A 25,452-nucleotide genomic window follows, 5' to 3' on the forward strand; every position below is an offset into this window, starting at 1 on the left:
AGATGACTCTTCTGAATTAACCTGTGCTGTTTGTGATAGCGCTCCTCCATCTGTCTCGCATCTGTTCTTCACGTGAATCCTTCTCTCATCACATCTCCAGTGAAGGTGCTTCTTCAGCTTCTCAAAGTCCTCTCCGCTCAGAAGCATTTCTTATCAATAAAGGAACATTTGGGGAAAGTTATAGTCAGAAATGGAAACTTGAGTCTGACTTGCACACATTCTCTACACTGAATGCCATTGACAGAAAGAAAAAAATGGTTCCATTCTTGGAAATTCCATCCTTGCAGGCTCATAATGAATAAAATAGTGGTATAATTGTAAAAGTAAAGGGTCTTACCTGTAAAATTATCATTTTTAAAGTAAAACTTGACACTTTCTTTTAGATATATATGGTTTACAGGTTTTCTCAGTCACTTTGGTACATTTCTCAGATCACAACTGAAATTCTCTAAACTATTTGTTCCACCATATAAACACACGTGGCCTGATGCATAAAGTGATTTCTGTCGCTACCCTGTGAAACTGAGTTTAGTTTGAACACAGAGAACAAACAGAGTACTGGATGAAGAGCATATGTACCTACAAGCGTTTGAAACCTAAGGCTGCTGTACTTTGAGGCAGTGATGGGAAACTGGAGCTTTTCTAAACTCTAACACACATGAAACACTTGCTTGCAAAATGACCTGTTGTTTCGAAGCGCTTGGATCACTGGTGGCCCCTGCTGGTCATGACTGTGCAACGGCAACCAAAACTCACACAACCAATTGAAAATGAGTGTTTAAATGGCTTGCATGGGAAAAAAAAAAACATTCAGTTCCTCAGTCAATCTCAGAGAGAGAAGAGGATTGCAAGTTCACCTCCAGTCCTGAAAGTGATACACAGCGTCTTATTTTTGTATTTATTTCATTGATCAAGTGTGTTTTTGTGTGTTAAAGGTAGGGTAGGCAATTTGTTTTATAAACACTTTTTGTTATACTGCTTGAAACTCTCTTTACATCTTGATATCAATCAATAATAAAAGTGGTCTACATATTAAAACGTGTACATATATCTTATATGGAAGTCTCAGGACCAAAAAAACATTGTCCAATCATTGCATTCGGTCCGAGAGACTGACAGCCACTGATGCCAAAAACATACAGCAGCCGAACCAAAACAACCAGTTTATTCTGCGTTCAAGCCTGTTAGATGGAATGGGATCTAGTTTTCAAAGCTAGCCTACCTTTAAAGTGGACTTATTATGCAAAATTCACATTCACATGGTGTTTGATGTGTTTCGGAAATGTGTGACAACACACTACCCTATAATGGTAAAAATCCACCCACTCCTCTTTTTTAATCCCCATAAATCATAAGAACAAGCCGTTTGCAGATAGTAGCTTTTGTGACATCTCATTTGCTAAGGCCCTGCCCACGACGGCTGACTGACTCCGCCCCATTAGCATAGACTCCGCCCCTCAGTGAGCTGTACACAAGGGGGTAATCCACCAGCCGGAAACTGAAGTCTCCCCGGGGGCCGCCATTGGCTAGCAAGCCTTCCCCTGCTGTTAGCATGCATTGACTCCCATTCATTTTGGCGTCACTTTGACAGCGAATAACTTTACATCTGAGGCGTTTAAAGACTCCATTTGTCCATTATTTATTTCTAAAGAAACACGACAATGTATAAAAGGCTCCATTACCTCGTAGCTTACGTTATGGCCCCGTAGAAGTCGTTTTTTGTAAAAATAGGCTAACGATTGCGTCATAACACGCGACTCTCTGTCGCACAGTACAGTAGATAAATTACCGTATAAAGGAGAAGCTTGCGCGCAATCGGGGGGACGTGGAGGCATAAAGTCAAGGGAGAAGCCCATAGAGAGTCATAAAGCTGATCCTGCTGTAGCTCATGGACAGCTTTTACTCACGCTCTCCGGCTCTGCAAGATGCAGAAGGGAATGGATGCAATGGCGGCGCGCATAGACGCAGAAGACGGTCGGAAGATCGTATGTCCACGCACACTTTACGAGTGAGTTTATCCGAAAATCGTACGGAGGCAGTGATATACGACACGATTTTACGACCTGCTGAATTCCGAAGAAATCGCACCAAGTTCCGCGCCAAAAACTCTCTCATAACTGCTGACTGCATATAAAATTGCTACATATAGGCCTACTCGTTTTCAGCACCGGGAAACGGACGTCTGTTCACCCTTGTGTGTGTGTGTGTGTGTGTGTGTGTGTGAATGAGTTAAAAAACTTAGTTACGGTAGGCTACACATTCAAAAATAAAATTTCAAGCTCTCTGAATGATTAATTAGCCGTTTAAACCACCTCATCATGTGAGTGTTTGCAATTCATTTTGCTGCTAAGCTAGCGCAGTGAACGGGGCTTGAGTGAGCTTGAGCGCGGTGTGAGTGAGATCGCGGGTGCCAGATCCCGTGTTGCAATGCCAGATCCACATAATGGAAAGGTGACAGTAGTATTCTGGACTTGTTTTTTGGATTAATGTCACAGTTTAGGAAGTTATTAAAGTGGTTCGTGATATATTAATCTTATTTCCAAAACACAAGCTTTGAACTTATTTCGGATTTTTATCATTTCTTTGTTTTTGTTTGTTTTTGCTGGTTTTTCGTAGCAATATCTGGCAACATTGTTCTGTCGGCATTAATAAAAAAAAAGATTAGGCTGAAGATACAAACGCAATGATCATCGTGACGTGTAAGAATCTGTAAGAAATGTATAACATTATCAAAAACAATAGCATAATACAGATCTGTATGTTACAGAATGATATATGCCAAATACTGGCCAGCAGGAACACGGCAGATGCTGTTAAGTTAACCTTTCACAAAGTCAACATAAAAACATTAATTGAAGCAGTGTTTCTAGTAGTCCACACCATTTTCGTCTTTCTTCTGTGGATTTTCTCAGCTCCTGATTGGTCAAATTCAGATAGATCGACAAATCGGCTCATTCAACCGCACACACCTCACGAATGCAAGCCGACAGCTCCCGAACTTTTTCGACATGCTTAAAAATTATCGGAAGGTCGAGAGGTGCTCGGCTCGTATTTTCCTCGCACACGATACGAGCCGCGACATGCGAGCATAACCGATTTACACGCGATTTCTCCCGAGAGAAAAAAAATCATCTGCGAGCTCGTAAAACAGCTAAAAATCGCACCGTGTACGCCCGCCTTTAGTTGTTGGCAGAGTATCCGAGGCTCGAGCTGTAGAGGCTCCGCCCTCTTCTGGAAAACGGGGAGCAGCAGCTCATTTGCATTTAAAGATACATGCACGAAAAAAAGGCCATTTACAACATTAAAGGGTCCCCATTAAAAAGAATCATACGAGAATGCTTTCGTCCCTTCGGGAACGGAGGCTCACCGCGTCATTCTTTCGGTGGACCATAAATGGCGGATGATTTTACAGGCAGTGTTTTCGTCATCTGCTCACATGGCATCTGTGCTGGAAATTCATTAATCGACAATGAGTTGTATTACAGGCTTTAACATCTTTGCTATTCCAGCTTTCCTGTAGCTCAAACGGTAGAGCGTTCAAGGTCATGGATTCGAATCCCAGGGAAAGCAAGAACTGATAAGAATGTTAAAATGTGTACCTTGAAATGCAATGTAAATCGCTTTGGATAAATGCGTCTGCTAAATGTTTGTGTGAAATGCTTTTGCTTGTAAATTCTTTATTTTAACGACGGATGATTCCTTTTTGAATGATTCGTTGTGTTAATAATGTTGCTCAGTAGTTATTGCTACTGTCATATATTCCCCATGTCTTTTCTGGACTTTTGTTGTATTTCCTGTCGTAGTGCCATGTTTTGTAGTCCTTTGTAGTTTTTCTTGTTGATTAGTTCTTTGATTGTTCCCAGGTGTGTCTTGTCTGCCAATCACCTATTGTGTGCATACTATACCCCAGTATTTCTCATGTTCCTTGTCTTTATCTCCAGCCCACACTTCAATTCAGTAGGTGGCCGGTAATGCACCATTAATGTTGGATGCCAACCGCCGTTAAACAACAAAGAAAAAGAAGAAGAAAAAGATGTTCCTTGTCTGGTGTTGTCCTTTCATGGATGATACGTGTGTGCTTGTTGTCAGTTTTGTTCATCTTCCTTGCTTGTGTCTGGATTTGTTTGAATGAATGTTTGCTGCATCTGGATCCTACTCTCGTTCCTCTGAAACAGCCATTGTTATATACAGATACAAGCCATAACTAATACAAGGGTAGTAGAATAATAACAAGGTTGTGAGGAATAAATGCTAACGAACATTTTTCCAAAAAGCTTTCAGTAGACAAAAACTCCATGAAATGTTCTTGAAAGTTGTTACATGTGATCTAAAAGGTTTATACAGTGGATGCTGAACTGTAAAGACTGTAAGTCTGTCCCTCACAGCCTCAATTTCATTAGTGCAAAACTCAATATGGCGTCGACCCTGACTAAGGTCTATAGTTGGACCATCTTCTCTTTATTTACGGATGTGACATGAACACAAAAAAACATATGATGTGAAACTGAAAATTCCCACAAAATATGACTTGACGACTCGTGAATCAGGGTAAGTCAAGTAGATTTTTTTCCTAACAGTGGAGCTTGATGTTAAAGTTATTCTGCCCATTTAACCACTTCCCTGCGGTCGGTGTACATGCAACCCTGCAGGGGTGTGTATATGTTGTGATGACAAAATTATCAGTTTCTGTATATCCTAAAGGGGATCTCTGGTGGTGATTAATGCATTGGATTAGAAAAAAAAACTATATGATTGTTCAAAATATCTCAAAATCAAGTACTGATTCTTGCATTTCCACAAATGATCCACGTACATTCACATAAAGGATTATTAGGAACACCTGTTCAATTTCTCATTAATGCAGATATCTAATCAACCAATCACATGGTGGTTGCTTCAATGCATTTAGGGGTGTGGTCCTGGTCAAGACAATCTCCTGAACTCCAAACTGAATGTCAGAATGGGAAAGAAAGGTGATTTAAGCAATTTTGAGCGTGGCATGGTTGTTGGTGCCAGACGGGCCTGGCCTGAGTATTTCACAATCTGCTCAGTTACTGGGATTTTCACGCACAACCATTTCTAGGGTTTACAAAGAATGGTGTGAAAAGGGGAAAACATCCAGTATGCGGCAGTCCTGTGGGCGAAAATGCCTTGTTGATGCTAGAGGTCAGAGGAGAATGGACCGAATGATTCAAGCTGATAGAAGAGCAACTTTGACTGAAATAACCACTCGTTACAACCGAGGTATGCAGCAAAGCATTTGTGAAGCCACAACACACACAACCTTGAGGCGGATGGGCTACAACAGCAGAAGACCCCACCGGGTACCACTCATCTCCACTGCAAATAGGAAAAAGAGGCTACAATTTGCAAGAGCTCACCAAAATTGGACAGTTGAAGACTGGAAAAATGTTGCCTGGTCTGATGAGTCTCGATTTCTGTTGAGACATTCAGATGGTAGAGTCAGAATTTGGTGTAAACAGAATGAGAACATGGATCCATCATGCCTTGTTACCACTGTGCAGGCTGGTGGTGGTGGTGTAATGGTGTGGGGGATGTTTTCTTGGCACACTTTAGGCCCCTTAGTGCCAATTGGGCATTGTTTAAATGCCACGGCCTACCTGAGCATTGCTTCTGACCATGTCCATCCCTTTATGGCCACCATGTACCCATCCTCTGATGGCTACTTCCAGCAGGATAATGCACCATGTCACAAAGCTCGAATCATTTCAAATTGGTTTCTTGAACATGACAATGAGTTCACAGTACTAAAATGGCCCCCACAGTCACCAGATCTCAACCCAATAGAGCATCTTTGGGATGTGGTGGAACGGGAGCTTCGTGCCCTGGATGTCCATCCCACAAATCTCCATCAAATGCAAGATGCTATCCTATCAATATGGGCCAACATTTCTAAAGAATGCTTTCAGCACCTTGTTGAATCAATGCCACGTAGAATTAAGGCAGTTCTGAAGGCGAAAGGGGGTCAAACACAGTATTAGTATGCTGTTCCTAATAATTCTTTAGGTGAGTGTATTTTGACATATAAGAGGTCATTGTACTATAAAACATTCTGTAAGTTTAAGAACTCAAAACTTCCTCATTAGGCCTGGTTCAAAAACTCCTTTTATTGAAACCAATGACTCATTTCGGATTTTGTCACATTATGAAGTAATAGAGCGACGAAAGATTGCAGAATCAGATCTAAGGCTACTTCTACATCATCACATCTCGCCCACTGGCACATTAGTGAGACGGGAAAGAAAGAAGAGGATCAAATAACATTACCTTCCAGAGGATCTTAATGCAATGAAAGTGCTTATTTATTTTCAACAATGTGAATGTCTCAGTAGAGCATTATTGGTTTGTTCGGTGCATTTCACTGTGGATTCATTGGTAAATCAGTCGCAATTTCGGCACAGGCTTTGCAAACAGACTTATACTTTAAGATATGGACCCGACAGTAATGTCACAAGTTGTCCTCCAAATATGAACTCACGCCATATCAAGCCTACATTAAAGAGTCTAAGGGCAGATTGTTTGCTTTCATTGCATTACTATGTTGCATTTTCTTTTTGGTTCGGTTCTATAACGTTTCAAAACATACCAGTCACATGTAAGTAAAACTGTCCTCTTATTGGTCAGAGTTTCCTCTGCGTCATCCATCAAGATGATTGACAAGTTCGCTCTGCTTGGCTTTATCTGTAGCTGTCGAGATACACGCAAACACTGAAATGAATAGTCATCATTCCCGCTTTAACTGATAGATTAAAGCTACATTTATATATATCTGAGCGCACTTGCCATGTTCATATATCCCAAACTGAACTAAAGGAGAAACGCACCAGGTTCCCAAACAAATGCTCCAAATGACCTTAAGTATGGGCATTTCTTTATAACATTATTATTTATGACTTTAGAATCTGCAATGAGCAGATCAGATAATTGAATTAATTGTTGTGTCATCCTGAAATGTGCCTACAGTATGTTATATATTGTCTGTTTTTTTGTTGTTTTAAAAAAACATATTTATTACCTTAATGGTGAGGTAAGGTTTTAATTTATATAAATGATTATGATAATGTATATCATCATCATATAGCGATGTTAAAGCATTAAGGCATTATAGACAACAGTATGACTGTTGTAAAGCTGCTATAAATGATAAAAAATAGCACCATACAAATACAATTAACTTTATGTCATGAGGGTCTTAGGATGATGTGTGCCAAGTTTCATATGAACTGAAAACTTTATCGTTCTGGTGATGATGAAATATGAAGACCCATGTTTCAATGTCCAACTGCTTCAAAAGGCCCTGAACTGAAGCGTGACACAGAACTGCAGCTCTTTTATGAGTTTACAGACACATCACACTCAATATAACATTATTATATTAAATAACACCTTTAATACTAGCTGCATATTCCCATTTATATACTGTCTATCTCCAGCTAGATCCAGCTGTCCTCCAAAAATGTTCTTTCGATCTGCAGAACACTGAAGAAAACGCAACTTACAATAAAAATGTGTAGCAGTGTGTGTTTATGGTCAGTGCAAGTCCACTGCAGTCTCTGGTCAGCGTCCATGTTTCTGAGGAATATTATATTGTCCCATCACTCCAGTGGGTGGCCCATTGCTTTTTGTGCAAAATAAAAGTCTTGTCCAGAAATGGCGTCTCTTGCCGCAGGATCTTCACAGCCTGATACTGGGGCACTTGATCTTCATACCGAACCCTATGGAAGAAACCACACTGCAAAAGAGAAAGAGGTCGAATGAGATAAAGATTTATATACAGTATAGCAAAAAATAAAATCAGCTTGAAACACACGGTGTGACCTTGATGCCAGGGTCCAAAGTTAACACATGCTCAGAGCCAAATGTGAGTAAAAATTAATAACTTTTAGGGTTAGAACTATATGATCTATATGTTCAAAGTTCCATAGTAATAATTCATAATCCTCCATTGGCAAGTGTGGCAGGACATTTATTCACAGCATGCTTGTCTGTTTCAGCTAAAGATGCTTTAGCTTTATCAAACTCTGTGATAAAGTTAGTGCTCGACATGCTGCTGCTCATCACATTTCAACAGAACATGTCTTTTGATAAAGTCTAATGACCTATTCACATGTAATATTTGCACATCTTTTATACTTAGATCAAACTTTTAGTAGATCAGGATGTTCTCAATTGTTTTCCTTGTCCTAAGCATCAACATCAATGCAACTTTCTGAAGCATTGATGAATACAAAACAGATTTCCATCATCTTCATAGAACCGCAGGCTATAATTCTTGAAGAATGATTCTTATTGTTCAATATTTGTTGATTACATGCATATAACACCCTCATGCACTATGAGTCATTACCCAAGTCAATTCGTAAATAAAAATGATTGAAAATCTGTGTCCTGCATTTAGGCGCAATATATAAATCATGCAGATGTTCATTAGTTAAAACTCCGGGTAAAGTAGCGTTCTGCTTTTCAAAGTATACTCCTTGGCCCGTGAACGTGAAAAGATCTAGTGGACTTTAGTTTCCAAGTGCTCAGATCACACTGGCTGCGTCCAAAAGATTAAAAATGTTGCCTTCAGAGGATGCATTTCAAGGAAGGAATCCAGAGTTAGCTTCACTTTCTGTCTCCTGAGATGCCTTTATCTGATCGATATTAGAGTTAGATGTACTGTACTTCGCTGCCTTTGATATCCCACAATCCTGTGCTTTCCATTCTGTGACAGTAGAGCTAAAAAAAAAGTAGAGCTTGGTTTGGGTTTTGTTTTCGCTTTCATATCTTTTATTTTGTAATTTGGTTGGTCAAGATTCCTGGTTTTGTCATGTGATTCCCTTCCCATCATGCTATCATGTCATGTGCTTCCCTAGTCTCTTGTGTCATAATTGTATTGGTTTATTGGTTCATTGTGTTCAGGTGTGTCTTGTTAAGTCGTTAGTCTTGTGTGTTCAAGCCAAGCTTAATCAAGTCATGTCATGCTTAGTCGAGTCTTTGTTCTTTTTTTTTTGCACATTTATGTTATTGTTGCATGTATGCTCTGTCTTGTGTGGTTTTGGTTCAGTCCCTGTGACCGAGTTTTCCCCGGTCATTCACCTGTGCCCTGTTAATCTCTTATCTCCCTAGTTCTAGAATATACGTCCGTGTCTTTCAGTTCTTTGTCCGATCTCGTCTGTGCGTAACTGTTATGTTAGTGTGTGGATTTTCCTTTGAATTCTCCCTCGTTGTGCGACAACATAGCGCTACCTGACAGTTGTCATTACAGAACTATTAGAATAATACATTCCGGTAACACTTTATTTTACAGTGTCCTTGTTACATATGTTTCATGTAGTTACTATAGTAATAACTATAAATTATGCATAATTACATGCAACTAACTCTAAACAAAACCCTAATCCTGACCCTATAGTAAGTACATGTAGTTAATTATTATTACTCAGCACTTAAATGTATAATTACATTGTAACACAGACAGCTTAAAATAAAGTGTAACCTAAATGCCCTAGTGGTGCTGCAAAACCAGAAGGTCTGGCCCTGACGCTTCAATGCAACTCTTATTAGATCACGGATATTCCCAGCAGTATTACTTAGGCACTGGTTATCATGTGCCTAAGTAATACTTCTAGTCTGTAAAGCCACACCACAGCACCACACACTCGAGTTGTACCACATGACGGATGTGGACGAGGCTGTTATTGAAGGTCTCTCTCCGCATCCGACGGCTGAAGCTGAAGCTCAGCGTGGTAATACTCCGTCTCATAGTGAGGCTTCCTCTCGGTGCGCTTGAAAAAACCACACTGCTCCGCCACACGGGGAAATACAACACAAATATGTATAGGTACAGAAAGAAGGAAACATTAAGAACTAGCGATGGGTGGTTAAATCATTAGAAGTATTGTATAGACAATAATATGCATAATTGGAAAAGGCAATCAATTCAGTCACATATGCACAGTGACTACTTTTAGACGCACCAAAAAGTTAATTTTGGTGCATTTTTGGCTAGAAAAATAGAAGTACATGACTGACAACTAGTTAGTTCACCAGTGATCACAACATGATCACCATTACTAAACCGCCACTCTATCATGACCATGTCAACATGCCAAATTATTCTTTTGGGCATCCACAATGACTAGATGATCAAATGATTGGAAAATCCTCATGGAGGTTATGGGTGCATAATCACTGCAAAAAATGATTTTCTTCCTCAGTGTTTTTGTCTTGTTTTCCAATACAAATACTGTATATAAACATTCTGAAATCAAGGTATATATTTACTGGAGAAGCAAAATGACATAGCTAACTGAATGAGTTTTTGCTTAAAACAAGAAAATATCTGCCAATGGGGTCCGAAAATCTTGTTTTTTTTTTTACCTTGAATGCATGTAAACCTATTGTAGCAGACTCCAAAACAAAATTAGGAAACTTTACAATAACATAATAGTCACTTCAATTTTTCAGAAAACAAGACTTAACATCTTAGAAATTTGTACTGGAAAAAAAGGCAAAAATACTGAGGGAAAGCAAAAATCCTCTTTTGCAGTGTGCAGGTTGTGCTTGTTGAGGGTGTACACTCACCTTCCACAGTACACACACGAGCAGCGCCAGAACAATAACTCCAGCCAGGACGGCGATGAGAATGATCCACCACGGGATCGAGTGCTGGTCTGCGAGCCCATGCTCTGGGTAAACCATCACTGACACCTGCACAAACACAAACACTGATGACACGAACACGTGTGTGAGTGTGTGTGAGTGTGTGTGATATCTGACCTGTGTGGCGGCGTCCTTCAGCACTAGATGCCTGATGTCGGATTTAATGGTGATGTTGGCTCTGACCAGCAGCTCCACGGCACTGACAGAAGAAAACTCCTAATAAACAGGACAAGTGCACTCACTATGAACCCTGGGCACATTTATGGACATCACTGATAATCGCTGATGAATTATATGTGTTTGCTGTGGCGCCGTTTTCTTGTCTGTAACTGTGTTTACATCTTTTAACCCACAGTAAATATTAACAATTACTTTTGTTGTAAAGGTACTTGCAACATTCTCAGCTGAAATTTTCACACTTTAAAAAATAAATATGCGTGTCAATCACGTTGACACACTGCCTCCGAAACTTCCGTCCGTCATAAGACAATTCGGATCGGGGGATAAATTTTCTGTGTTTTTCGCATTCGTAGGAAGCATTTTGAGAGTTTTTTCGACAATTCAGAGCCACTGTACAAACAAACGCCAAAATCCAAAACTGTTCAGGATCAACAGGTTCATGGAAATTGGTGGTCTTCTTTTTAATACTTTAAAAAGCTAGCGATACTGGAGCTTTAAAAAGAGCTCCAGTATCGCTAGCAAAGCATCAAACTGAGCCACTGATATTCTGAAGTAAACTCTGATCTCTCCTTCCTCTCTACGCAATCTCAGGATTAGATGGACCCAATATTTCCTCTTATTTCTCTTTTTAAGAAGAGAGAGGACAACCAAATCATCCTCACTTCTTGAAGACTCCATTTTGTATTGTTTTGCCATTTTTTTCGCAATGGATTAACTAATACGCATCGGACTCGGTGTGCAAGGTTTCTGTGCGTGACGAATTTTTAGGATGACGAATACAAAAAAATGCATACTTTTTTTTTGCCTCCGTTTGCCAGGACCTTAACTCGCCATTGAGCTAATAGTTACTGTCCCACCATATCAAGAGGACAACCGACGTGTAAGAGCGACTGTCTCTCACCTCAATGAAAGTGCTGTTCCACAAGTTTGCTCGGATCCTGATATGGATGGAGTCGGAGAACGTGTCTAGAGGACACCGGAAGAGCAGGCAGCGCGCAGAGCCCAGTAAACAATCCTGAAACACACCAGCCGCACACATCCATCACAATCAACAGCACATTAAGGATTGATATGGTCGCAAAGTCATTTCTCGTTGTGTGTACTCTGGCTCACACTCACCAGTGTGAGAGACTTCCTCCTCTCGGACGCAGACACAGCTGGAGTGATTCTGCCCACAGGCTTTTTGGGACCCACGTCTGCTTCGGTCTCCAGATGCGAGCGCACCTTTCTGCTGCTCTGTTTACAGATGATGCATGTAAATGTCTCTTGCATTTATTGATAAGCAGTAGCTTCATTTGATGGGTGTTAAGGCCCGTTCACATCAAGCACGATAACTATAAAGATAACTATAACGATAACTATATTTGCGTCGACACCAACGATGATTACGGTCTGTTTATTCTAAGTTCGCGTTAGGCTTGGGCGGTATCCAAATTTTGATACCGTCAAACCTCCTCCCTATTTTACCGCGGTATACGGTATTACCGCGTGACTAATTAAAAATTATTACATAAGGCTCAGACGGCATCACCAAACTGTTGGTTTGTGCAGGGATGAGTCACAATTTTCGAATATTCAATTATTTGATTTTATTATAGAATATGGAATAGGTTGTGGGATTATTGTCTATAAAAAATCCCCATGTTTTCCGTTCTGATGCGGTGGTGACACGTTCAACCAGAGGGTGGCGATGCCAATAATGCATCTAAAAGCTGTCAATCAACTCTCAGACAACAGGAGAAGATGCACATTGTGAGCGGAGCATGTGAGCGGAGTGGTAATATTTCCTCCAGAGCAGAGAGCGCATTTCTGAAGATCACGCGCCGCGTGCTCAGTCCACTCAGCGTCGCGCGCTCAGCATGCCCGCAGTGACATGCTGGTTAGAAAACATGTGAAGTAGGGCTGCCCGTGCATGACTTAAACAATTTTTTTTCTAGTTGACTAGTAGTAGTTGATTTAAGCTATTAGTCTAATCATTTATATTGATTAAATTACTTAAATATATATAGGAGAGAATGCTAAACCATAATGAGCGTTTTCGTAATATATAGCCTATTCTGCATCTCAAAGCACACATAAAGCTTGCCACAAAGAACCGGCAAAAGTAATTATTATGCATGAAACATTTTAATTGTTTATTAATAAAAAACTTTCTATGTCAGTGGCTGCACAGATAAAGTTTACGATGCAGACTCGCATCTTCGCAGTAGTGAACGCGCATAGAGAGAAATGCACACTTCATATGAATTAGCCTACAGAGAGCAGCCCATTTCTTTTAGTTTTTAATTGTTTTGTTTAAAAGTAGACATTTCAAGCTTTCTATATATATACACTTCTCAGATATTTAAGGCATCTATCTTATACGCTGAGTTTCGTTTATTTTAGGAGACGCGCTCCAGTTCACGCGCCGGCTTATATTGTCTAATATATATCCTTCTTATTTATTAATCCAGGCAATTCGTTGATGAAACATTGATTAAAATGAAGATACAATTTATGCGAAACGAAATTAACTTTAAAGAAAGGCTTTCTACAAAACAAAACGTAATAAGTGGTCAAAAATCATGTCTGACCCATTCCAAATGTTTTCCGATATTGGCCATCTTATGATCCTATCTTATTCATCTCATGCAGTTTCCTTTTCATATAAATCAACATAGATGAAATAAAAAAACAAAAACAAATTATATTATTAAACATAAATATGAAAAGAAATGAGTTTTTTATTTATTTATTACTTATAGCCTATTTAAGTGTCACACTGCTCCGCTGTATAGCTGTGTAGCCTACATGCATGTGTGCGTGCATATGGTGGAGGGGTGCTATTTTCGAATAATAATTAAATAATACCAGGCGATCTTCAAATATTATTTTTGCTTGAAATGCCCATCCCTGCCAAACTGCAGAAGTCGTGTTCTTCTTCGAGACCAGGTCACTCGTTGCGCAACTTGCCATCTTTCCCCCTCTCTTTCTCCTCCACACTGTCACGTGATGACAACCACACATAAGCATTTTTAGCCATTAAATAAATTATATTTAATCCTTTTCTCCTATATAAGTGCATTGGATTTTTTTTTATGACGGTATGACGATATTGAAACTGATACCGTTGCTATTTTTAGATCCCGCGGTATACGATATTACCGTATTACCGCCCAAGCCTAGTTCGCGTGCTGCGGTTTCAAAATGTGTACCGTCAAAATGTGAACATGTTTTTGCTGTTCTTGTTGCATTTACAGGCTTTAGCCAGCAGATGTCCTCAGCATGCTGTGTTTCGAGTGAAGCTAGTGTAATCCATCTAATAATCTAAAGCCCAATTTATACTTCTGCGTCGAACTCACGCCGTAGCTACGTCGTAGGCTGTGTGTAGCGCGCGTACCCTTCGGCATACCCTGACGTGCACCTCTCCAAAAATGTAACAACGCGTCAATTCTACGCGTACCACAAGCGCTGTGATTGGTCTGCTAGAACCGCTCCCCGGCTTTTACATGCTCCCTCTGCCTGTGTAATTGCGCGTCAACGCGGACAACGACGCAGAAGTATAAATGAAAACCAACGCGTAGTCTATAGCGTAGAGGCTCCGGCGTAGGTCCAACGTAGAAGTATAAATTAGCCTTAACAGTGAATTTAGCTGACGGAGTCAATATAGTGGAATAAAAACAACACCTAGTCTTTTTCACCGTCACTTCAAAGGAAGCAAGACAATTTTGTGGAAACGAGCGCTGGAAACTCGAGGTAATACTTCTCATCATTTATTCAGAGGGTATGAACGATTGTTCTTTTATGAGAGGTTCTCTCGTATTGCGTAAGCTAGCTTACGCTATGGGAAAGATACATCTTTTCGAGATATTGAAGCCAAAAATTATCCTTAATTTTGTATTTATTGTCAACGCAGTGCAGCAGCTGCCAGACCTAGAGCGGGCTATCTAGCGAGCTTATAGGCTGCTCTGCGGCAACTGCAGGAGACCGCCATCTGATCTGCGCTCTCTGCCTGGGCCAGGAACACGCAGCTCTCGCCCTTGCCGACGGCGGATGCGAGCTCTGCGAAGAACTCCCGTTGTCGTCCCTGCGGGCTCGACTTCAGGGTTTCAACGTCGAAGCCGCCGCGCCGCCTTTCGTTGCACCGCGCAGGAAGAAGCGCCGTTCACAAAGGCCACCAGAACCCGCGACTACTGCGAATGCCTCGCCGGAGCCTCTCCCTCGAGCTTCGCCTTCCCCGCCCCCCACAGACGCGCCGTTGCCGCCGAGTGGCCGCATCGTCGTCACGACGGATGAAGAGGCGGAAGAGAACGTCACTCGTGACTGTTGCTCTATCTTGGCTTCAGACAGCGAGGAGTGGTCAGGCTCTCACTCTGCTTTCTCCTCGATTCAAGAATCTGGCCGGACCCGTGCTGGAGTGGAAAACGAGCTTATGCGCCTCCTCTCACAGGCCGTCGACCGCCCTGGGCTCGAGTGGTCACCGCCTACGGAGTCTGCGCCCAACAGGCTCGACGGCTGCTTCCTCCAAAGCCGCCGCCACCCAGCGCCCGTGACCCCGGGCCGCGCCCTTCCTGCCGGAACTCCACGCCGAACTTTCTAAATCGTGAAGCGCCCTTCTCGGCCAGGATTCACTCACACGTCTCCGCGTCACTCTCTGCTGTGGACGGCGCCGCGGAGAAGGGCTATACAGCTATTCCCCCTGTCGAGGACTTGGTTGCAGCACACCTTTGTCCGCCCTCCGCGAGATGGCGTTCAAAGCCCGTGCTCCCGTCTAAGGCCTGCAGAACAACATCCGCTTTCATTGGCCGCGCCTACGCCGCCGCCGGTCAAGCTGCATCTGCTCTGCACTCTATGGCCGTCCATCAGATCCTCCAGGCTGACCTCCTTCGTGAGTGGGATGGGAAAGGCAGGAAACCAGAAGCTGTCACGGATTTGAGGAGCGTGACGGACCTGTCCCTTCGCGCCACAAAGTCTGCAGCTCTAGCACTGGGAAAATGTATGGCCTCGCTGACTGTTACAGAGAGGCACCTCTGGCTGACGTTCGCGGACATGGGGGAATCTGAACGTGCCACGTTTCTCAGAAAGAGAAATCAGGGCTTGCGCCCCCCTGAGAAATCAGGGCTTGCGAATACTGAACTATCTGGACGATTGGCTGATTTTGGCACAATCAGACACGTCCGTTCGGACAACATGTCCGTGGTGTCCTATCTGAACCGTCAGGGCAGAGTCAGATCCAGGAACCTCTGCGATCTGGCAGAACGCATACTAGTTTGGTCTCAGCGTCACCTGCGCTCGCTGAGAGCGACGCACGTGCCAGGCCACCTGAACGACGGCCCGGACAGACTGTCCAGGGACAACGTCCCCCCAGGGGAATGGTCCCTGCGCCCCCAAACAGTCCAGAAACTATGGCGCCTATTTGGCAGAGCGGATGTCGACCTTTTCGCGTCAGAAGACAACGCTCACTGCCCAGTGTTCTTCTCGAAGAGCGAGGACTTGCTGGCCCAGGACTGGCCCAGCCGCCCGCTTTACGCCTTCCCGCCTGTCTCATTGTTACCACAGGTAATAAAGAGAATCAGGGAAATGCGCCAGTCGGTGCTCCTCATAGCCCCGCGTTGGGAGAATCAGGCTTGGTTCCCGGAGCTTATGCAGCTGTCACAGACAGCCCCGTGGCCCATTCCGGTGAGATGAGATCTCCTCTCTCAGGCTCGCAGCTCGATCTGGCATCCCCACCCAGAGCGCTGGTCGCTGCATGCGTGGGTGATCAACGACTACCCGTTGCTCTGCCAGAAGGAGTAATAAACACGATCGTGCATGCCAGAGCTCTTTCTACCAGAAAGCTCTATGCGTCTAAATGGTCTGTGTTTTCTAAATGGTGCACCGACAAAAATCTGGACCCACGGGAATGTGGGGTTTCGTGGCTGCTCGTGTTTTTACAAGAGCTATTGGATAAGGATAGGTCCCCATCCACGCTCAAAGTATATGTGGCGGCCGTTGCAGCGTTCACAGAACCTCTGCACGGCCAAAGTGATTGGTACTCCCTTCAGAGCGCAGATAATTTCCCTATCGGCTCTGCCAGCATCCGATAGCGAATGCGACGCTAATCTCCTCTGCCCAGTCAGAGCGTTGAGATTATACACTGCGCGCTCCGCCTCTTTCAGACGCACGGAGCAGCTATTCGTTTCGTTTGGTGGGCGCACTAAAGGTCTCGAAACAGACACTGTCCAGGTGGATAGTGGACGCTATCGCGGCTGCTTACACGTCAAAAGGCTTGCAATGCCCTTTGGGCGTCAGGGCTCACTCCACTAAAGGCATGGCCTCATCGTGGGCGTGGTCCAGCGGGATTTCCATCCACGACATATGTGTGGCAGCGGGCTGGGCTTCCCCGTCCACCTTTTGTCAGATTTTACAATCTGGAAGTTCCCCGCCTGCAGGCAAAGCTTCTGGTGGTATAAGTGTGATACTATCATTATCATCAGCTCTCCTGGTTGAGCTGCACTACTGGGTTGCTATATGCATACACAGACCAGCGCCGCCACTCTGCTCTTCCCTTTAAGTGCTTATGTACATGCGCTGGCCCGCACTGCTGCTGGCCACCTTATTATTCCCACTCTGTAGTGGATGCTGGGCGCGCACGGCGTTGACAAAGGGTTCCCGTAGCGTAAGCTAGCTTACGCAATACGAGAGAACCTCTCGTAAGAGAACGTATCGGTTGCCTAACGTAACCTCGGTTCTCTCTAGAAGAGGGAACGAGTATTGCGTAACCGGCCGAGCTCGCGCCACGAGCGACTTTAGCTTCAGTCGATGAAAACCAGGGAAGCAGCCTCTGAACCTCGCTTATATACACATAGCCACACCCATTCTGGCGGGCTGTGATGCCATGAGGGCGCAAGCGCCTCTCATTGGGTGTGACATCACGCCAGGTTCACTAATAGGCTGCTGCAGTTGCCGCAGAGCAGCCTATGAGCTCGCTAGATAGCCCGCTCTAGGTCTGGCAGCTGCTGCACTGCGTTGACAATAAATACAAAATAAAGGATAATTTTTGGCTTCAATATCTCGAAAAGATGAATCTTTCCCGTAGCGTAAGCTAGCTTACGCAATACTCGTTCCCTCTTCTAGAGAGAACCGAGGTTACGTTAGGTAACCGATACGTTTTCCATGTCCATTTTCTTGAAAAGGGGCTCGACTTGTCAAACAGTGCTGGATTTTTCTGGACCTCGGCGATTAACTTCTCCACAATGTCGTCTGTCGTTTTAAAAGCGCGAGCCCATTAAATGCGAGTGGATTCTGATTGGCTGTCAGTGTTTTATCGTTCGACAGCTGAAAAAAAAATCGTTCTGAAAGTGATCCCAACGATATCGTTCCTCGTATCTTTATCGTTATAGTTGTGGTGTGAACTCTACTATTCTTTAATATGGAGAACGATTTTAGAACTATATCTTTATGGTTATCTTTATAGTTATGATCCTTGGTGTGAACGGGCCTTTACCTTGAGGTTTTCAGCCTGTGGTGATTGATGTTCGCCCAGACGCAGAGGGTCGAGCGCAGACTGAGGTTCACAGAGAGTGTGTGGATGTCCGTCGACCTGCAGAGACCTTGGGTACAACAGCCACTTCTTGTTGATCAGCTCGTACGGCCACATGATGTTCAGAGACGCCGAGCCGAACGTTTGCAGAGGCTGCCCAGCATTAGACACCTGTTAACACACACTGAGTTATTTCTGTCCTGTTCCATCCATTTCTCCATACAGTTTATCCAAAAACTAGATGATTTGGTGAGAGCAAATGGAGACTTCTTTTAAAATCTCCTTCTTCTCACCGTAATCTCACATGTATCTCCTGTTTAAAGAGGACATCTTATGCTTTTTTTCATGTTCATCTTTCTCTAGTGTGTAATGTTGCTGTTTGAGCATGAAAAAGGTCTGCAAAGCTCCAGTTCTTCTCTATATCAGTGTCAGTGTTTCTGAACTCCTGAAACGCCTCCATTGTAGTCTTGAGTTTCTTCCGGGAACGAACACGTCACAATATTCCTAATATAAATAATTCATACGCAGAATAAAGGGGCGGGGCCTGGTTGAGTCAGTTAGTAGGGTGTTGAAACTGGAGGTTATGGTAAGGGGCGGGACATTTCCCAAACACACTTGAAGCGCTCGAACAATCACAACACACTCCTCCAGCCGACCAATCAGAGCACAGTGTGCTTTTCAGAAGGAGGGGCTTCATAGAGACAGGAAGTAAACAGAGCGTTACTGACAGACTGGGAAGAGACGAGCCGCAACAATGGAGAATATGAGGAAAATAATCAACATTCAAACAGGAAAACCTGCTCTAGTAGAGTAATACCTTTATAAAGCATTCTACATAAAGGCTTTTGTTACCGGACTTGTTAGTTAAATAATGTAATGTCGTTAATTTTTAACCAAAAATGTCCATAGTGCAGCTTTAATGGAAACATGGATGAAAACTCCCTTAAAGTCCCCCTGTGGTGAAAATCCAGCTTTTAATGTTGTTTATATGTCTATGTGGTGTTTTTAATATGCTTTAAGACAAACCATGTATAAATTCATACGTCGACAGCATTGCTGAGTATTTTCCCCTTAAAACTGCAGTGAACCAATGACAGTCTCAAAAACACGGTTTGAAATCGCTGGTGTTTCTGACGTCACAAACTAACTTGTAACCAATCAGATCAACGTGTGATCGTCAACGAGTGGATCTCTGAGCTGAGTGAGTGAGTGGAGGCGGGGCTCATTTGCATATTCATAGAACCGCGTATACTAAATGAGGCAAGGTTGTCAAGTTGCATAGATATTTATCTATAGACAGATATATACAAGATATTTTAAGGCATGAAGAAATTTTTTCCAAGAAAAACTTTTAAAGATGTCATTTTGGTGATCAAAGATGAGTTTTTAAGGGCCCCTATTATGCTATTTTAAAGTTTCCTAATGTTGTTGTGGAGTCTCCTACAACATGTTTACTTGGATCAAAGGTAAAAAAACGGTTTAATTTTCTCATAACATACATTTGCACATCACCACATTTTCAATGATTCTCAAATGACTCATCAGATGAATCAATATCTCTAAATTCCTCCTTTCCGCAAGCAACTCTGCTCTGATTGGCCAGACAGCTCAGTCTGTTGTGATTGGTTTACCGCGTACAGTGCGAGTGTCGAAAACAAAAACGCCCATTGCCATAACAACGTCAGCTCTACTTGTCCTGATGCTTCCTACACCGTAAAACTAAACACAGTCACAAACAATGATGTCGATTTTACCATATCAATGCGAGCGCAAGTCCGATGATGAAACATTGGAAGAAACAGTCATTCAACCCGAACCTCCATCGCAAGGACGACTGGGGCAGAACGTTTCTCAGTGATACACTACTCAGTTTGAGGTACTTTATGAGATCTTGCAACTGTAATTCCTCACCATCAGCATTAACAAGTGCATATCCATCAACAAACCAAATATTTTACTTGTACTTATTTATTTACTGAGTATTTTTCTAATTTATTGCGGTGAACATGTGGAAACTGTATCAATAACAGTGGCTACATTAGCCGAGCTCTAGCGTGAATGACTGATGTAACAAACGTTGGTAAAACAAATCTTGCTCCATGCGTAATCTTGAGTAGTGAGAACGACAGACAATCTGCATTAATAGACACAGTTTTAGGTAATAGTGGCCCACAGCTGCTTGGCAGAAGTATTTCAGTAAGACAGTAATAATGTGAGTTAGCCAGTTAGCAGGAGACCTACACAATATAAAACTCAAAACTAACTATTTGAACACCATCTTTCAAGAGGAAGCGTTTTGCGAATCCTGCATTGAACTCCGAGATTTGAGAAGCAGTCGTAAGTAAAATAAAGGGAACACAGCAAAAGTTTAGGATTACACTGCTGTGATATCGTGGTAAAGATTCATTTTAACCACTGATTCTTCACATGCTCGTCCTTGGGCAGTGAAAAAAACTGGCTTTACCTTCACATTGTAGAGCACAGCGCCATCTTCTCGACATGATGCTATCCAGTATCCACAGGAATCAGCTGCCAGTTTGAGGTTCAAGTTTTCCCTGGTGTCTGAGCGCGCAATGGGTCTCATTCATGAAACACGAGCAGAACGAATTTTTGTGTAAATCGTGTGTAAAGTGGTTCTGGCGTAAATTTTCGGATTCATTAAAATGTTCGTATTTTCCAAATGTTAGTTGGTACACAAGAAATCTACACCTGCTCCCAGCCACGCGTAAATAGTGCGCTTAACACCCGAACGTTTTGCTCATTAATAAGGCTGCATTTTAATTCACCTTAATCGGGTACTTATTTGCACAGCATTTTGAAAAAATATTATATATAGTAATTACATACGGTTTTTCTTATTATGAGAGCCAGTAATAGCATCTGCGATGGTGGTCCTTCTCCAGTTTGAATACTATTTTTCCGAAGTGAACTAATTCGTTTTTTGCTCTCAAGCTTAATGTCGAACCATTTTCTTCTCACTTCTGGGAATGTTCGATTAACAGATGAAACTCCATTAACTGCATCTGTAATATGCTGCCAAGCTTCCTTTTTTTTAGGACCCGATACGCCACTATGTACGCTTGAAAATAAAATGTAGCGTTTTGAATGAACTTCTGATAATAAAACTTGTCATAAAATATGTCATATGTCATATGACTCATGTCATAATATGATGCCCATATATAGTTGTCAGTCGGATTTAATGGGCGGGATTTATGGTAATTGAGAATGAACGTGCACGCGCATCCCATTTACGACTGATTGGAATTCATTAACACACACACATTTCACTATCACGTCTGACGTTTACGAAGTATTTGTGAATCAGGAGAAGAGTTTTCGGGGAAGGTCTCTTTACGCGCAAATCACTCGCATACGACGAAACGGCTTAAGACTCGTTCGAAAAACAATTAATTTCATTGAGTCAAGAGTCGACTCTTACTTTTGAAAGACAATAACTTTATATATGGTGCACTTTCATATTTAAAACTTTGCAGGATGTTTTCATTCACTTAGAGCTATGTTACACTACATGATAGATCATTTTCAAAAATCCATAATAGGGGCACTTTAAGAGATAAAATTATTGACTGCAGGGGGACTTTAAGTCTTTTGAGATATGATAGAGCACCCTCTGAGGAGTAAAATCTTCTGAGCACATGAACTTACAATAAACTCATATTCCACTGCGCTGCCGACGTCCTCCAGTGATGTCATGGCGCTCTCGCCCATCACAGCTCCGCTGAAGAACATCCGATGAGGACGAGACAGTCTACAGGAGAACAACAAACCACAGCATATCAAGCACTTCTGAGAACGTTTAATGTGAAACATTAGACCCATTTATTGAGATATACACTGAACCCAGCAAGCAATAGCCGTCATTTCTCCGTCTAGGTTAACTATGGACCCGGTATAGTCCGGCTGTGAGTAACACACTTCCAGCCAAAATAACCTAGAATTTGGTTACATGTCGTTTTTGCCAGAATAACTTGCGAGATGTGTGATATTCCATCATGTAAGTAAAGTCAACAGTGATTACAAGCTGTTTAGTTTCATTTCTTCACTCATTTCATTTCTTTGTTGTCTAATTGATGACTAGTCTATTCTTGGGTGATGGTTTAGACATCTATTAAATGTTCACTGACAGCCCAAATTTTGCCTTGTTTTAGCCAGACGTCAGGGCTGTGTTTGGACGGCTATTAGACGTCTTTTAAATGCAAAATTGCTTGCTGGGAAGTGACATCAGCATTCATGAGAAAATAAGCTGCTATTTGAGAAAACACCAAAGATCAGAGATGAAAGTAAGTGAACACACACCCGCTGAGCACCAGAGGAAGCTCGATCACCACCCGTGCGTACGCCGTGACGGGGGCCAACGCCGGCTGCTCACTGATCCTGTGTGGGATTCACACATATGGCATGTGTGCATGGCGGAAATCATAACCTTTGTTTTGGCACTTTTTACAAAAGGGTGAATGAATCTCACAACAATATCCAGGTTGCATTTCACCGGGAAGCCATTTTTGTTTTGTGCTGAGCAAAAGTTTTATTTCTTATGCTCCAGTGCTAAATGGCCTCCTTTCCAAATAGTAAGCGGTTAGAAGAAATAACAGAACAGTCAAGATTTACTAAGAGTGAACCCTCTTTTGGTGTTAAAAAATACTGTGAGGATTTACTAAAGACGTGCAGTGAAAAATTAGCAAGGAATGACAGTTATTTTTGAGACAATAAATCCCTCCCTAACCCTACCCTATAAACACTTTATTATTAAATAATCGTTAGGCATTATAATTGCACTTTTCACATATTTTCATAACATTTATTAAAAATAAATGCCTTTTTAATGTTATTTTTAATTTGCGCTGCTCTTGGTAGATTGCGTTTGTTGGTCATTATGGAAATGATTACACGACACCAATTTTAACTAAAACTTTGTATACGTTTTGGCCGTTCATTAACATGACAGCGGTGTTTTGGTGGCCCGAGAATACCAACTTTTTAAAACAGGTTTCAAAGTGAAAGTTTTTGAAAACAATACTGATAGCACGTTTCCAGGACCATTACCCGTCAAATTACGCAAATTAAAATTTAAAATTTGAAATACGCCCAATGGAAACATATATCACAAAAAAATGTTTTTACGCTCGCATGAGGTGTTTTTTTTGGTCAATTAAAAAAAGGAATATTACGCAAAACTGCAAAGGAAACAGTTTTTTTTTTTCACATTTACAGGTCACCTGGCGTACGTAACAGTCCATCACTCTTCAAAGAAAGTATGAATGTTTGGACAGAAGACGAGACAGAGTTCTAAACTCATAAAAAACAAAGGAATTGCGGGAATACTGGATTCTAAACAACAAAGAAATACCACAATATATCAAGAGCTTGAAGCAGAAATGAGGGAGAAACACCCAGAAACTCCTCATACGTGGCGCTCAGGGGCTTTCCTCGCCATTAATGCTTGGATAACACACACACGTCTCCTTCCATTTTTTAGTCGTTTCCATGGATCCATGTGAACAAACGGGGATTGCTTTCATAACATTGTCATCTGTACAGAGAAACAAACTTTTCGTTTTTTATTACATCGTTGTCGTGTAAACGTACCCTGAATATGATTTTTAATGATCTGAATTTTAAAATATCTGTCATGCTAATTTTTATATATATATATATATATATAAAAGTAAAGGTATTTGGAGGGAAATGTGCTGTTGTCATGAAAATGATGTTACAATGCAAAATTAATATGGTAAAATTCAGGGTGAAATATGACCAAGACATTTCTTTGTGAGATTCATCCAACATTATTTGTATGATTTTGTTTTGCTCACAAAAAATTTTTTTTTTCAAATAGCAGGCAGAAATCCAAACTGGAACTCACGTAGACAGTGCGAGATGAACACTCAGTGAAGTAGTTTGTATAGTGATCGCAGAAGTGCTCAGAATAAGATAAAATTTGACCTGACATAAAGAATTAAAGGTCAATTTGAGTTTCTCAAAGGTCAGAATTGTGTAAGTGTGTATGTGAGAGCGTTACTGTACCGTCGCGTCTCTTTTGAGCGGATTACCCAGTTCACACAGCGCTTGAGAGCCGTTCTGATTGACTTCACACAACACCTTCAAAACAAGACCAGCATTAGGAAGCTAAAGCTACATTCAGACTGTCAGTCCAAATCCGGTTTTATGTGCACATCCGATTGAAATCCGATCAGAATTAGCTAATGTGAACAGCAAAACAATCACACGAAATGCGATTTTTACAAATCCGTTTCAAGCTACGTCCATATCTGGTTTGAAATCCTATTCAAATCGTATTTCTGGAAAACAGTTTCAGTCTGACTGCTCTGATCGGATTTCGCGTGGTTTATGTGGCTTTCTCACGGCACGTAAAATGTATTAACGTTATAGGAAACATGCGTAAAGTCGCTGCCGAAACAATGCAGTGCCGGACGAGCAGAAAATGACAATATAACGGAGACATATTTTGAAACCGACGGAGACGACAGCGCGGCGGCTACACATTTCAATGTTGTAAAATTGAAATAAGACAACATCTCTATTGAAAACCCCTCCATGTTGAGGTTGTTGTTGTTTTTGGTGTATTCCTTCCAACGCAACATTATTCCCATGAAACCACTGCAGATATTCCGGAAAACGAAAGAGTGGCATGGACACACACATCGGATCTGAACAGTTGCGATACACAGTGCGGACATCAATAATTTTAGATCAGATTCCAATCGGATACACAAATAATCAGATTTGGACTGACAGTGTGAACAAGGCCTATAATAAATACGACTGCATACTAGGGGTGTCACAATATACCGCAATACAAAAATGCAAAAATGCGTGGATAGATCACCCAAAATAAAAATTACTGTGTGAAAAACAAATCAAGTTTAAACAGTTTTAGTGTCAGAACTACATTAAACTACTATAAATAATGTTGAATATTATGTATAATAATGCAGTGGGGGATATTTGTGTGTCCTGATAATGCCAGATGCCGGATGTTACCAGTAAAAGTGGCCTACATTATTTTAAATACAGTATATCTAGTCAGTGACAGTGAAAGCATATTCGTCTAAAATAAT

At 41.9% G+C, this 25,452-nt stretch overlaps 1 protein-coding gene across 1 annotated transcript in view; it reads right to left on the reverse strand.

The window, feature by feature from the left end:
* Positions 1 to 7,180: 7,180 nt before the first annotated feature.
* itga7 (integrin, alpha 7) overlaps positions 7,181 to 25,452 on the reverse strand; it is a 47,659-nt gene continuing 29,387 nt past the window's right edge. The window contains exons 16-25 of the mRNA XM_056252559.1: positions 24,398 to 24,472; positions 24,237 to 24,316; positions 22,670 to 22,747; positions 22,019 to 22,121; positions 18,314 to 18,520; positions 11,968 to 12,084; positions 11,750 to 11,863; positions 10,786 to 10,884; positions 10,591 to 10,716; positions 7,181 to 7,753 (exon numbers count right to left, since the gene is read on the reverse strand). Coding sequence (XP_056108534.1) covers positions 7,604 to 7,753; positions 10,591 to 10,716; positions 10,786 to 10,884; positions 11,750 to 11,863; positions 11,968 to 12,084; positions 18,314 to 18,520; positions 22,019 to 22,121; positions 22,670 to 22,747; positions 24,237 to 24,316; positions 24,398 to 24,472 — 1,149 coding nt within the window. The 3' untranslated portion in view covers positions 7,181 to 7,603. The remainder of the gene's footprint in view (positions 7,754 to 10,590; positions 10,717 to 10,785; positions 10,885 to 11,749; positions 11,864 to 11,967; positions 12,085 to 18,313; positions 18,521 to 22,018; positions 22,122 to 22,669; positions 22,748 to 24,236; positions 24,317 to 24,397; positions 24,473 to 25,452) is intronic.

This window comes from Rhinichthys klamathensis, unplaced genomic scaffold (genome assembly GCF_029890125.1).
Source record: "Rhinichthys klamathensis goyatoka isolate OS25496 unplaced genomic scaffold, OSU_Roscu_1.1 h1tg000095l_1, whole genome shotgun sequence".
In the NCBI taxonomy this organism is placed as follows: domain Eukaryota; kingdom Metazoa; phylum Chordata; class Actinopteri; order Cypriniformes; family Leuciscidae; genus Rhinichthys; species Rhinichthys klamathensis.